Source organism: Hemiscyllium ocellatum, unplaced genomic scaffold (genome assembly GCF_020745735.1).
Source record: "Hemiscyllium ocellatum isolate sHemOce1 unplaced genomic scaffold, sHemOce1.pat.X.cur. scaffold_848_pat_ctg1, whole genome shotgun sequence".
In the NCBI taxonomy this organism is placed as follows: Eukaryota; Metazoa; Chordata; class Chondrichthyes; order Orectolobiformes; family Hemiscylliidae; genus Hemiscyllium; species Hemiscyllium ocellatum.
In genome coordinates this window covers 34,182-48,143 of record NW_026869267.1, presented here as the reverse complement: position 1 = coordinate 48,143, position 13,962 = coordinate 34,182, and the positions used below count along the sequence as shown (strand labels likewise).

Sequence of the window (13,962 nt, the reverse complement as noted above, 5' to 3'; positions counted from 1 at the left end):
CTCTCCCCCTGTCTCTATCTGCCTGTCTTTCTGTCTGTATCTCTCCCCCTGTCTCTATCTGACTGTCTTTCTGTCTGTATCTCTCCCCCTGTCTCCATCTGCCTGTCTTTCTGTCTGTATCTCTCCCCCTGTCTCCATCTGCCTGTCTTTCTGTCTGTATCTCTCCCCCTGTCTCCATCTGCCTGTCTTTCTGTCTGTATCTCTCCCCCTGTCTCTATCTGCCTGTCTTTCTGTCTGTATCTCTCCCCCTGTCTCCATCTGCCTGTCTTTCTGTCTGTATCTCTCCCCCTGTCTCCATCTGCCTGTCTTTCTGTCTGTATCTCTCCCCCTGTCTCTATCTGCCTGTCTTTCTGTCTGTATCTCTCCCCCTGTCTCTATCTGACTGTCTTTCTGTCTGTATCTCTCCCCCTGTCTCTATCTGCCTGTCTTTCTGTCTGTATCTCTCCCCCTGTCTCTATCTGCCTGTCTCTCTGTCTGTATCTCTCCCCCTGTCTCCATCTGCCTGTCTCTCTGTCTGTATCTCTCCCCTGTCTCTATCTGACTGTCTTTCTGTCTGTATCTCTCCCCCTGTCTCTATCTGCATGTCTCTCTGTCTGTATCTCTCCCCCTGTCTCTATCTGACTGTCTTTCTGTCTGTATCTCTCCCCCTGTCTCTATCTGCCTGTCTCTCTGTCTGTATCTCTCCCCCTGTCTCTATCTGCCTGTCTTTCTGTCTGTATCTCTCCCCCTGTCTCTATCTGCCTGTCTTTCTGTCTGTATCTCTCCCCCTGTCTCCATCTGCCTGTCTCTCTGTCTGTATCTCTCCCCCTGTCTCCATCTGCCTGTCTTTCCGTCTGTATCTCTCCCCCTGTCTCTATCTGCCTGTCTCTCTGTCTGTATCTCTCCCCCTGTCTCTATCTGCCTGTCTCTCTGTCTGTATCTCTCCCCCTGTCTCTATCTGCCTGTCTCTCTGTCTGTATCTCTCCCCCTGTCTCTATCTGCCTGTCTCTCTGTCTGTATCTCTCCCCCTGTCTCCATCTGCCTGTCTTTCCGTCTGTATCTCTCCCCCTGTCTCCATCTGCCTGTCTTTCCGTCTGTATCTCTCCCCCTGTCTCTATCTGCCTGTCTCTCTGTCTGTATCTCTCCCCCTGTCTCTATCTGCCTGTCTCTCTGTCTGTATCTCTCCCCCTGTCTCTATCTGCCTGTCTCTCTGTCTGTATCTCTCCCCCTGTCTCTATCTGCCTGTCTTTCTGTCTGTATCTCTCCCCCTGTCTCTATCTGACTCTCTCTCTGTCTGTATCTCTCCCCCTGTCTCTATCTGACTCTCTCTCTGTCTGTATCTCTCCCCCTGTCTCTATCTGCCTGTCTCTCTGTCTGTATCTCTCCCCCTGTCTCCATCTGCCTGTCTCTCTGTCTGTATCTCTCCCCCTGTCTCTATCTGCCTGTCTCTCTGTCTGTATCTCTCCCCCTGTCTCCATCTGCCTGTCTTTCCGTCTGTATCTCTCCCCCTGTCTCCATCTGCCTGTCTTTCCGTCTGTATCTCTCCCCCTGTCTCCATCTGCCTGTCTCTCTGTCTGTATCTCTCCCCCTGTCTCTATCTGCCTGTCTCTCTGTCTGTATCTCTCCCCCTGTCTCTATCTGCCTGTCTCTCTGTCTGTATCTCTCCCCCTGTCTCCATCTGCCTGTCTTTCCGTCTGTATCTCTCCCCCTGTCTCCATCTGCCTGTCTTTCCGTCTGTATCTCTCCCCCTGTCTCCATCTGCCTGTCTCTCTGTCTGTATCTCTCCCCCTGTCTCTATCTGCCTGTCTCTCTGTCTGTATCTCTCCCCCTGTCTCCATCTGCCTGTCTCTCTGTCTGTATCTCTCCCCCTGTCTCCATCTGCCTGTCTTTCCGTCTGTATCTCTCCCCCTGTCTCTATCTGACTGTCTTTCCGTCTGTATCTCTCCCCCTGTCTCTATCTGCCTGTCTCTCTGTCTGTATCTCTCCCCCTGTCTCCATCTGCCTGTCTCTCTGTCTGTATCTCTCCCCCTGTCTCCATCTGCCTGTCTTTCCGTCTGTATCTCTCCCCCTGTCTCTATCTGACTGTCTTTCTGTCTGTATCTCTCCCCCTGTCTCTATCTGCCTGTCTCTCTGTCTGTATCTCTCCCCCTGTCTCTATCTGACTGTCTTTCCGTCTGTATCTCTCCCCCTGTCTCTATCTGCCTGTCTCTCTGTCTGTATCTCTCCCCCTGTCTCCATCTGCCTGTCTCTCTGTCTGTATCTCTCCCCCTGTCTCCATCTGCCTGTCTTTCCGTCTGTATCTCTCCCCCTGTCTCTATCTGACTGTCTTTCCGTCTGTATCTCTCCCCCTGTCTCTATCTGCCTGTCTCTCTGTCTGTATCTCTCCCCCTGTCTCCATCTGCCTGTCTCTCTGTCTGTATCTCTCCCCCTGTCTCCATCTGCCTGTCTCTCTGTCTGTATCTCTCCCCCTGTCTCCATCTGCCTGTCTCTCTGTCTGTATCTCTCCCCCTGTCTCTATCTGCCTGTCTCTCTGTCTGTATCTCTCCCCCTGTCTCCATCTGCCTGTCTCTCTGTCTGTATCTCTCCCCCTGTCTCCATCTGCCTGTCTTTCCGTCTGTATCTCTCCCCCTGTCTCTATCTGACTGTCTTTCTGTCTGTATCTCTCCCCCTGTCTCTATCTGCCTGTCTCTCTCCCCCTGTCTCCATCTGCCTGTCTCTCTGTCTGTATCTCTCCCCCTGTCTCCATCTGCCTGTCTCTCTGTCTGTATCTCTCCCCCTGTCTCTATCTGACTCTCTCTCTGTCTGTATCTCTCCCCCTGTCTCTATCTGACTGTCTCTCTGTCTGTATCTCTCCCCCTGTCTCCATCTGACTCTCTCTCTCTTTGCTGACTGCTGTCCTTTTCCCAAGCTGCAGGTGATGCCAACCGTCTGTAACCTTCCCCCCTCCGTTCCCTCCCTACCCCCCCGTCCCCATCTCTCGCTGACCCTCAGCCCTGTTTGATTGTTGAGAATGCCTTTCCCTATCCCCACTCTGTACCCCGACCCATCATGCTAAGCTCCGATCTCCTCTCTCTCTCTCTGTCTCGCCAGACATCGACGATGACTTCAAGACGAACCTGCAGGCTCTGATCCACTCGCTGCTCAGTCCCGAGAACCTGGTGGAGAAAGAGATCGGTGGCTCCAAGGTCACCTGCAGGAACCTGCTGGAATATTTCAAGGTGGGTGCGCTCCCCCCCACGTTCTGACTGATTCATTTTATTGTCACGTGTGTCACAGTACAGTGAGCAGCTTGGTTTGTGAGCAGGACAGGCAGCACGCAGTAAGCCAGGACGTACGGATCAGGGTGTGCATGGGGCAAGATGAACGTTTCCAAGGTCAGCATTACATAAGACTAGGGAGTCCGTCCATCGGTCTAATAACGGGCAGGAAGACGCTGTTTGGGAAGCTGCTGGTGCGTGTGTTCAGGCTTCTGGATCTTCCGCCTGTAGGAAGAGGTTGTCGGAGAGCATTCCTATGGAAGCTGTCCCAGGTAAAAGAGAAGAGATGGTTCAGGTAAATCAGGGCAGTAAAGGGTAGGGCATCTGGAGGCAGAGCTAGACGTTAAAAAAAGGGGGATTATGACCCATTGTCAGTCATGAGTGAGAAGCAGGCTGAACGGAGAAGGTCCAGTGTTCAAGGGAAACAGGAAATGTAAAGAGAGATTCAGAAACTGGCAGCAAAACAAACGTACAGGTGGCAGCACGGTGCCCCCAGTGGTTAGCACTGCCCTCTCAGTGCCAGGAACCCGGGTCCGATCCCACCCTCGGGTGTCTGTCTGGGTGGAGTTTGCACATTATCCCCGTGTCTGCGTGGGTTTCCTCCAGGTGCTCCGGTTTCCTCCCACAGGCCCAACCTTCCACAGGTGGATTGTCCCGTAGTGCCCAGGGATGTACAGGTCAGGGTGGATTGGCCATGGGAAATTGTCCCATAGATAGGGAGGGCTGTAGGGGCTGGAAGGGATACAGAGATAGGGAGGGGATGTAGGGGCTGGAAGGGATACAGAGATAGGGAGGGGATGTAGGGGCTGGACGGAGTGACAGAGGTAGGAAGGGGGTGTAGGGGCTGGAGGGGGTTACAGAGATAGGGAGGGGTGTAGGGGCTGGAGGGGGTGACAGCGATAGGGAGGGGGTGTAGGGGCTGGAGGGGGGTTACAGAGATAGGGAGGGGGTGTAGGGGCTGGAGGGGGTTACAGAGATAGGGAGGGGGTGTAGAGGGTTACAGAGATAGGGAGGGGGTGTAGGGGCTGGAGGGGCTGACAGAGATAGGGAGGGGCTGTAGGGGCTTGGAATGGGATACAGAGATAGGGAGGGGGGTGGAGGAGCTTGGAGGGGGTGACAGAGATAGGGAGGGGGTGTAGGGGCTGGTGGGGATTACTGTGATAGGGAAGGGCATGAGGATGGATTTGTAATGTAAAATGCAGAGGCTGTGAGCTGGGAGTGAGGGTGAGGCAGTGAAGAGAGCCAGTGGTGTTTGACTGGGATAACAATCCAGTCTCAGACACACTCACTGCTGGGCCTGGGCTGTGGACAGCAGCTGGGAGTGGGCCTGGAGGGAGTTGCAACGCTGGAGTCTTCAGGTTGTCCTGCACTCGGTGAGGTGAGACTGTGAGCAGACGGGTGGGTGGGTGGGTGGGTGGGGGAAGTCCCAGCCTCACTCTGTGTCTACTGTCAACTCTGATCCGTTATGTCCCTGTGTTCTGTGTTCCAGGTTTACATGAAGGTTTTTCAGGGTGACGACCTCCCACATCCCAAATCCATCCTGGAGGTAAGTGCTTATCGCTGTGTGACATGGTCATTCCCAGAGACAGGGAACCCTGGGACAGGGGTGGTGTGGGGGGGGCAGGGGCGGGGCAAGCAGCTGTCATGAAATGGGCTAGTATGGAGCCATTCCATTCCCAATTAGATTGTTATCCCAGAATCTCGGCACGGTGGCTCAATGGTCAGCACTGCTGCCTCATAGCACCAGGGACCCAGGTTCGATTCCACCCCGTGTCTGTGTGGGTTTCCTCCCACAGTCCCAAAGATGTGCGAGTAAGGTGGCATCGGCCATGTTGTATCACTCGAGGGATGTGCAGGTTAGAGGGGGTCGGCCATGTTGTATCACCCGAGGGATGTCCAGGTTGGGGGGCATCGGCCATGTTGTATCACCCGAGGGATGTGCAGGTTGGGGGGGTCGGCCATGTTGTATCGCCTGAGGGATGTGCAGGTTGGGTGAACTGGCCATAGGAACTGCAGGGTTACAGGGATCGGGCAGGTCTGGTTCGGATGTTCTTCTAAGGGTCAGTGTATCCACAATGGGCTGAATGGCCTGTTTCCACACCGTCAGGATTCTGTAACAGTGTGTGTGTGTGGGGGGGTATTGAGCTCAGGAGGATGCAGGGTTCCCAATCCCACAGGGTTCAGGGTAATACATTCCCTCACTCTGGGAACAGCTCACTCAGAAACCCCAGGTCCTGGAGGGTACCTGCATCCGTGTGACACTCCTATCCCTGACTGAGCCGGGGCCCCTCCGTACTGCCTGGCTGCTCAACTACATGAGGCATTGCAACCCTCCTGCCATTGCCTGGTGTTCTGCTCAACATGCCAGCTTTCCAGGCTGCAGGAGGGGGGGCTGCAGGAGGGGGGGCTGCAGGTGAGGGGCTGCAGGAGGGGGGCTGCAGGAGGGGGGCTGCAGGTGAGGGGCTGCAGGAGGGGGGCTGCAGGGGGGGGGCTGCAGGAGGGGGGCTGCAGGAGGGGGGGCTGCAGGAGGGGGGCTGCAGGAGGGGGGCTGCAGGAGGGGGGGCTGCAGGAGGGGGAATGCAGGAGGGGGGGCTGCAGGAGAGGGGCTGCAGGAGGGGGGGCTGCAGGAGGGGGGGCTGCAGGAGAGGGGGCTGCAGGAGGGGGGGCTGCAGGAGGGGGGGCTGCAGGAGGGGGGCTGCAGGAGAGGGGGCTGCAGGAGGGGGGGCTGCAGGAGGGGGGGCTGCAGGAGGGGGGCTGCAGGAGGGGGGGCTGAATGGCCTCCTGCTGTTCCTGTGGATGATGGTTGAGGAACAAGATCGATATTCCCCTCCCCACCTCGCTCGTCCCTCCCTCTCCTTCCACCCCTCCCTTTCCTCACTTCCTCCACCCCGTGTCTCTCCGTTCATCCCTCACCCCTCCCTCCATCCCTCACCCCTCCCTCCATCCCCTCTCCCTCTCCTCCAACTCTCCCTGTCTTCCCCTGGCATCTCTCCCTCTGCCTCCACCTCCTTCTTCCCTCGACACAACCCCTCCATCCTACTCTCACTTCCACCAGCCCCTCTGATTTCATTCACTCCCTCCTTTCACTCCACTCTCCCCACCCTCACCCCTCACTCTCTCCCCACCCTCACCCCTTCCCTCTCTCTCTCTCCACCCACACCCCTTCCCTCTCTCTCTCTCCACCCACACCCCTTCCCTCTCTCTCTCCACCCTCACCCCTCTCTCTCTCCCCACCCTCACCCCTCACTCTCTCCCCACCCTCACCCCTCTCTCTCTCCCCACCCTCACCCCTCACTCTCTCCCCACCCTCACCCCTCACTCTCTCCCCACCCTCACCCCTCACTCTCTCCCCACCCTCACCCCTTCCCTCTCTCTCCCCCCACCCTCACCCCTCACTCTCTCCCCACCCTCACCCCTTCCCTCTCTCTCCCCACCCTCACCCCTCTCTCTCTCCCCACCCTCACCCCTCTCTCTCTCCCCACCCTCACCCCTTCCCTCTCTCTCCCCACCCTCACCCCTCTCTCTCCCCCCACCCTCACCCCTCACTCTCTCCCCACCCTCACCCCTTCCCTCTCTCTCCCCACCCCACCCCTCTCTCTCTCCCCACCCTCACCCCTCTCTCTCTCCCCACCCTCACCCCTTCCCTCTCTCTCTCCACCCTCACCCCTCCCCTCTCTCTCTTCACCCTCACCCTTTCCCTCTCTCTCCACCCTCAACCCTTCCCCCCCACCCTCACCTGTTCCCTCTCTCTAGCCCCCACCCTGTCCTGTCTCACTCCACCTCCTCCCTACCCCGTTCCTATCCTCCTGATTCCCTGCTTCTCCACTCTGTCCGTCTCCAGCCTTTTCCTGCCAGCAGACCCCCCTCCTCCCCCGTCCCCTCCCCTCCCCTCCCTCCCTGGGCTGGGACTGCGAGGTGCTGCCCGGTTTGATCTGCCTTTGTTTGAAGGTAACACGCGCTTCGCTGTCTCTGACAGGCAACAGCTGAAGCCAACAACCAGACGGCGATTATGTTAGCCAAGAATTACTACCAGAAGGCGATGGAGGGGGTAAGGAGAGCCCTTTACTGCCTTACCCTCCGCGTGTTCACCCTCACCCTGCTGACGTGTGGAAAGTGACCCCTGTCCCAAGTCACGTCCCTACCACCCCTTTTTAAGAAAGGTGCCATGTAAATGCAGGTCTTTCTTTAACTGGGAAGGGTAGTAACAGGCAGTTCTGCCTACTGGCATTTTGCCTCTTCATCTCCACCTCCTTCCTCCCCCCTCCCCCCTCCCCCACCCTCACCCCCACCCTCACCCCCACCCCCACCTCCTCCCCCCAGCCTCACCCCCACCCCCTCCCCCCACCCCCACCCTCACCCCCCCCCCCACCCCCACCCCCTCCCCGCTGTCTTCCTATTCCTTACACTGTCGTGTGTTCACCCACATTCCCGGTTTGGAAAGGGCTCCACTACCCCCCCCCCCCCCCCCCCCCCACTCCCGATTGCTGCCTGAGGGTGGGGCTCCCACTCTCAGCCCACTCCCCGGATGAAGGGATTGCTCCTGGATTCTGGAATGGATTAATTAGTCACTGCCTTCCCTCGGCAGCCCCTTACTACTCACCCGCGCTCTGACCCGAGTCCTGGTCCCAGTGAAGAGACAAGGATCAAGACACAAAATGGCCTCCTGTTCCTTTACAGCTGTCGCAAGGAGGGGGGGCTGAATGGCCTCTTGCTGTCCCTGTGGGACAGTCTGGAGGGAGGGTGGGGCTGAATGGCCTCTTGCTGTTCCTATGGGATGGGACAGTCTGGAGGGAGAAGGGGGGCTGAATGGCCTCTTGCTGTCCCTGTGCGACAGTCTGGAGGGAGAAGGGGCTGAATGGCTTCTTGCTGTCCCTGTGGGACAGTCTGGAGGGAGAAGGGGCTGAATGGCCTCTTGCTGTCCCTGTGGGACAGTCTGGAGGGAGGGCGGGGCTGAATGGCCTCCCGTTGCTCCCAGTGGGCCTGAACTGTGTCCCCATGCCTTTCAGCTGTGCGGAGGGGACAAGGGTTACCTGTCACCCCGCAGGATCCGTGAGAGGCACCAGGTCTACCTGGAGGCAGCTGTCGAGAAGTTCCGAGCCACCAAGAAGATGGGCAGCCGAGCTCTGATCATGCAGTCCGAGGACCGGCTGACCAGGGACATCAGCGAGATGCTGCTCACCTACCTCAAGTTCAATCAGAGCAAGAACCTGTTCAGCATCGTCCGCACGCCCAGCGCCATGCTGCTGCTCATCGTCTGCATGCACGTCCTCTCCGGCTTCCTCGGGCTGCTGGGATTCGGCTTTCTCTCGGTCATCTTCAACTTCGTCATCGGCCTGTGCTCGCTCACCCTCCTGACCTGGTGCTACGTCAAGTACACGGGGCAGAGCCCACTGCTGGGGGAGATCATCGACAGCTTCAGCGAGAAGATCCTCAGCGGGGTGAGCAGACGACGCAGCATGACTCCCGTCCCCCAGCCGGCGCCTTTCAGGGGGAGGGCGTCCCCCTGGGACAGCCTAGCGACCGGCTATCCCCAAACCGGTGTTGGTCCGCGCCAGCTCTGGACTGGCGCCGAGTCCCCTAAGGGGTGGGAAGGGTATGTGGGGAATAAATCAGACCGATCGTCGAGGTGGGGTTGGCCCCGGGGTGAGGGGGACGATCTCAGCAGATCTCCGACCTGCAGGAACGTTGGGAGGGTCGGCGACGGGCCGAGTGGCCTGCTCCCACTCCCGTGGCGGTTCGTGATGGGAGATTTGCTGGAAAGCTCTGCACAGACATGGAAAATCGGGCCAGGGGAGGTACCCGCCCCCCCTCCCAACCTGTATCCTGAGACTGTGACCCCCCCCGGCTCTGCCTCTCCCTCCCAGCCCCACCCCAGTCATCGGAACATCCTTCCTGGGCTGGCTCTGCCTCGGCCTGTGAGAACTTTCTAGGTTTCTGTGACATCCCTCCCCTTACCCTCTCGCCTGCCCCACATTCTTCTCACGGAGATGAGAGGATTGTACTCCCTGGGGCAAAAGGGACAGAGGACAGACGATGACAGGTTGATGGAAGCCGGACAAACTGCTCCCATTAGGATCCCGAGTGGGATCAGGGACTGGAACGATAGGGTCTGAGTCCCTGAGGAGCTCTGCCCGAGCCCTCCCACTCTAACACACCGGCCGGTGGTGGAGGCTGGGACAGTGACAACATTTAAAAGGCATCTGGATGGGTGTATGACTAGGAAGGGTTTGGAGGGATATGGGCCGGGTGCTGGCAGGTGGGACTAGATTGGGTCAGCATGGGTGGGTTGGACCGAAGGGTCTGTTTCTGTGCTGTATGACTCTATGACTCTCCCAAACCACCTCACTCTCTCAATTCTCAATGTACAGTTACAGTGGGGAGAGTCTGCAACAGAGGGGCCATGGATTGAAATGCAAGACATGCACGGTTGTGTGTGTGTGTGTGTGTGTGTGGGTGTGTGTGTGGGTGTGTGTGTGTGCGTGTGTGTGTCTGTGTGTGTGTGTGTGTGTGTCTGTGGGTGTGTGTGTGGGTGTGTGTGTGTGGGTGTGTGTGTGTGTGTGTGTCTGTGGGTGTGTGTGTGGGTGTGTGTGTGTGGGTGTGTGTGTGTGTGGGTGTGTGTGTGGGTGTGTGTGTGTGCACGTGCCCGTGCACGGGTGGGTGTGCATCTCTGTTTGGATGTCTGTCTGTGGTGTGTGTGGGTGGGTGGGTGGATAGGTGTGTATGTGTGTGCGCCTGACTGCGTGTGTGTGTGTGCGTGCATGTGGGTGTGTATCTCTGGGAGTGTGTCTGACTGCGTGTGTGGGTGTGTCTGTGTCTTTGTGTGTGTGTGCATGTGGGTGTGTATGTGTGTCTGTCTGTGAGTGTATGTGTGTGTGTGTGCACGTCTGGGTGTGTATCTCTGTGTGTGTGTGTGTGTATGCATGTGGGTGTGTATCTCTGTTTGGGTGTGTGTCTGTGTCTGCGTGTGGGTGTGTGTCTGTGTCTGTATGTGTGTGTGCGTGTGGGTGTGTATCTCTGGGTGTGTATCTGTGTGTGTGTGTGTGTGTGTCAGATGGGGGTTGAGGTGGGTTGTGAGGGGAGTGGGTTGACCCTAACCCTGTGGAACTCAGTGGGGACAGTGGATAAGGGTGGTGGGGAGGAGGTTAACTTGCAGGGGCTGGAGGAATGAGACTGAGTGGATGGCTCTCCGGAGAGCCAACACGGGCCGGGGTGGGGAGGGTGTGTGTCTCCTCCCATACAGTCTCTAATCCCCAGGGCCTGGTGGGGCACTGTAGATGCTGGGTGGGGAGTGCAGGGACTCGGTGTACATAGCCGTGAGAATGTTCCACTCGAGGGAGACTGACGGTTAGACACAGGAACGGGCTTCTTCGGCCTACAATGCCGTGTTGGACGTGACGCCAAACTAAACGTGGGCCTGGCCTTAACGCGCAATCCCACCCACCACTGCTGGGTCCAACAGTCACGCAACGAAGTTTTCTGGAGCTAACCGTGTAGTAAATGGAGGTGCAGCACCTATGATACTTGCGGAAGGGGTGGGGGTCGATGGGGTGGGGGTCGATGGGGTGGGGGTCGATGAGGTGGGGGTCGATGGGGTGGGAGTGGGAATGCCATTTGCTGATTTTGGACCCACTTTGTCGAACACCTTACTGAAGCCCACCGCTCTGCCCTCGTCAATCCTCTTCATTACTTCTTCATAAAAACTCAATCAAGTTTGTGAGACATGACTTCCCCACGCACAAAGCCATGTTGACTATCTCGAATCGGTCCGTGTCTTTCCAAATACATCTCCATCCTGACCCCCAGGATTTGGTGACTTCGAGTTTCCGCCCTAGGTGGGGAAAGGTATTATCGAGGGGATGGGGGGGAGGGTGGAATGGAGGAATCCTCCAAGATCCGGGTTTTGCTGACCACAGCTGTATCCTACTTTGCACAGATCACCAACGCGATACTGAACCGGTTCACCAGCTCGGAGCAAGTGACCCTCATCGCCGGCTTGGCCCAAGCTGCCAGGAACTAGCGGAGACTGCGCTCGGTCATGGGCTCAGGGGTAAATACCCTCCCTCCATCCCACCCTTCAGAAAGATGTCTCAGAGCTACTCTCTCCCACACTCTCTCTCTGTCATGAAAAGTGAGAACGGGTGGTGGGGTTGGGGAGGGGGTGAGGGGGGAACGAGAGCTTGCCCCTCTCCGTTTGAACCCGGGGGACTTGACAAAGTGGAGCCCACGCCAAGCTCAGAGGCGGCTGGAGAAGAGAGAAAGGGACGTTGGTGTGATGGGCTGGAGGAGGGGAGTGGAGACATTATGGGGTTTATTCTGACAGCCTCGCTCTACTCTTCCACAAGCCACATCCCACCCTCCCCCTTCACCCTCCTCTGGCCCTGCCTTTGTCCCCCCTTTCCCTCTCTGTCAGGGGTCAGTAACATTCCACAATCAGATGGTCAAGTGTTTGACTTTATCAGTACTGAGGGAGTGCTGCACTGTCGGAGGGTCAGTGCTGAGGGAGTGCCGCACTGTCGGAGGGTCAGTGCCAAGGGAGTGGGCACTGTCAGAGGGTCAGTGCTGAGGGAGTGGGCACTGTCAGAGGGTCAGTGCTGAGGGAGCGGGCACTGTCGGAGGGTCAGTGCAGAGGGAGCAGGCACTGTCGGAGGGTCAGTGCTGATGGAGTGGGCGCTGTCAGAGGGTCAGTGCTGAGGGAGTGGGTACTGTCGGAGGGTCAGTGTTGAGGGAGTGGGCGCTGTCGGAGGGTCAGTGCTGAGGGAGTGCCGCACTGTCGGAGGGTCAGTGTTGAGGGAGTGAGCACTGTCGGAGAGTCAACGCTGAGGGAGTATGCACTGTCAGAGGGTCAGTGCTGAGGGACTGCCGCACTGTCGGAGGATCAGTGCTGATGGAGCGGGCACTGTCAGAGGGTCAGTGCTGAGGGAGTGCTGCACTGTCAGAGGGTCAGCGCTGAAGGACTGCCGCAATGTCGGAGGGTCAGTGCTGAGGGAGCGGGCACTGTCGGAGGGTCAGTGCTGAGGGAGTGCCGCACTGTCAGAGGGCCAGTGCTGAGGGAGTACTGCACTGTCGGAGGGTCAGTGCTGATGGAGTGGGCGCTGTCGCTGGGTCAGTGCTGGGGGAGTGCCGCACTGTCGGAGGGTCAGCGTTGAGGGAGTGAGCACTGTCGGAGGGTCAGTGCTGAGGGACTGCCGCAATGTCGGTGTGTCAGTGCTGATGGAGCAGGCACTGTCAGAGGGTCAGTGCTGAGGGAGTGGGCACTGTCGGAGAGTGAGAGTGCTGAGGGAGTGCCGCACTGTCAGAGGGTCAGTGCTGAGGGAGTGGGCACTGTCGGAGGATGAATGCTGAGGGAGTACTGCACTGTCGGAAGGTCAGTGCTGAAGGATTGGGCGCTGTCGGAGGGTCAGTGCTGTTGGAGTGGGCGCTGTCGGAGGGTCAGTGCTGGGGGAGTGTCGCACTGTCGGACGGTCAGTGCTGAGGGAGTGCCGCACTGTCGGAGGGTCAGCGCTGAGTGACTGCCGCACTGTCGGAGGGTGAGTGCTGAGGGAGTGCCACACTGTCAGAGGGTCAGTGCTGAGGGAGTGGGCACTGTCGGAGGGTGAGTGCTGAGGGAGTACTGCACTGTCGGAGGGTCAGTGCTGATGGAGTGGGCGCTGTCGCTGGGTCAGTGCTGGGGGAGTGCCGCACTGTCAGAGGGTCAGCGTTGAGGGAGTGAGCACTGTCGGAGGGTCAGTGCTGAGGGACTGCCGCAATGTCGGTGTGTCAGTGCTGATGGAGCAGGCACTGTCAGAGGGTCAGTGCTGAGGGAGTGGGCACTGTCGGAGGGTGAGTGCTGAGGGAGTGCCGCACTGTCAGAGGGTCAGTGCTGAGGGAGTGGGCACTGTCGGAGGGTGAGTACTGAGGGAGTACTGCACTGTCGGAAGGTCAGTGGTGAAGGAGTGGGCGCTGTCGGAGGGTCAGTGCTGTTGGAGTGGGCGCTGTCGGAGGGTCAGTGCTGGGGGAGTGTCGCACTGTTGGAGGGTCAGCGTTGAGGGAGTGAGCACTGTCAGAGGGTCAGTGCTGAGGGATTGTCGCACTGTCGGAGGGTGAGTGCTGAGGGAGTGCCACACTGTCAGAGGGTCAGTCCTGAGGGAGTACTGCACTGTCGGAGGGTCAGTGCTGAGGGAGTGGGCACTGTCGGAGGGTGAGTGCTGAGGGAGTGGGCACTGTCGGAGGGTGAGTGCTGAGGGATTGCCGCAATGTCGGAGTGTCAGTGCTGAGGGAGGGTGAGTGCTGAGGGAGTGCCGCACCATCGGAGGGTCAGCGCTGAGTGACTGCCGCACTGTCGGAAGGTGAGTGCTGAGGGAGTGCCACACTGTCAGAGGGTCAGTGCTGAGGGAGTACTGCACTGTCGGAGGGTCAGTGCTGAGGGAGTGGGCACTGTCGGAGGGTCAGTGCTGAGGGAGTGCCACACTGTCGGAGGGTCAGTGCTGAGGGAGTGGGCAGTGATGGATTTATTCCCTATCCCTGGGTGATTTATTCCCTAACTGAAAATGTGTTGCTGGAAAAGCGCAGCAGGTCAGGCAGCATCCAAGGAACAGGAGAATCGATGTTTCGGGCATAAGCCCTTCATCAGGAATGAGGAGAGTGTGTCCAGCAGGCTAAGATAAAAGGTAGGGAGGAGGGACTTGGGGGAGGGGCGATGGAGATGTGATAGGTGGAAGGAGGTCAAGGTGAGGGTGATAGGCCGGAG

At 58.3% G+C, this 13,962-nt stretch overlaps 2 protein-coding genes across 2 annotated transcripts in view; both read left to right on the top strand.

Annotated features, from left to right (window-relative positions):
- The window catches only part of LOC132814502 (atlastin-3-like), a 31,996-nt gene extending 20,743 nt beyond the window's left edge, over positions 1–11,253 (top strand). Inside the window, exons 8-12 of the mRNA XM_060823512.1 lie at positions 3,070–3,197; positions 4,726–4,782; positions 7,213–7,284; positions 8,243–8,776; positions 11,170–11,253. Coding sequence (XP_060679495.1) covers positions 3,070–3,197; positions 4,726–4,782; positions 7,213–7,284; positions 8,243–8,776; positions 11,170–11,253 — 875 coding nt within the window. The remainder of the gene's footprint in view (positions 1–3,069; positions 3,198–4,725; positions 4,783–7,212; positions 7,285–8,242; positions 8,777–11,169) is intronic.
- Positions 1–12,743, top strand: part of bbs1 (Bardet-Biedl syndrome 1) — a 95,126-nt gene extending 82,383 nt beyond the window's left edge. The window contains exon 18 of the transcript XR_009644424.1: positions 12,730–12,743. The gene's annotated coding sequence lies outside the window, so the exon portion shown is untranslated. The remainder of the gene's footprint in view (positions 1–12,729) is intronic.
- The last annotated feature ends 1,219 nt before the right edge of the window (positions 12,744–13,962 follow it).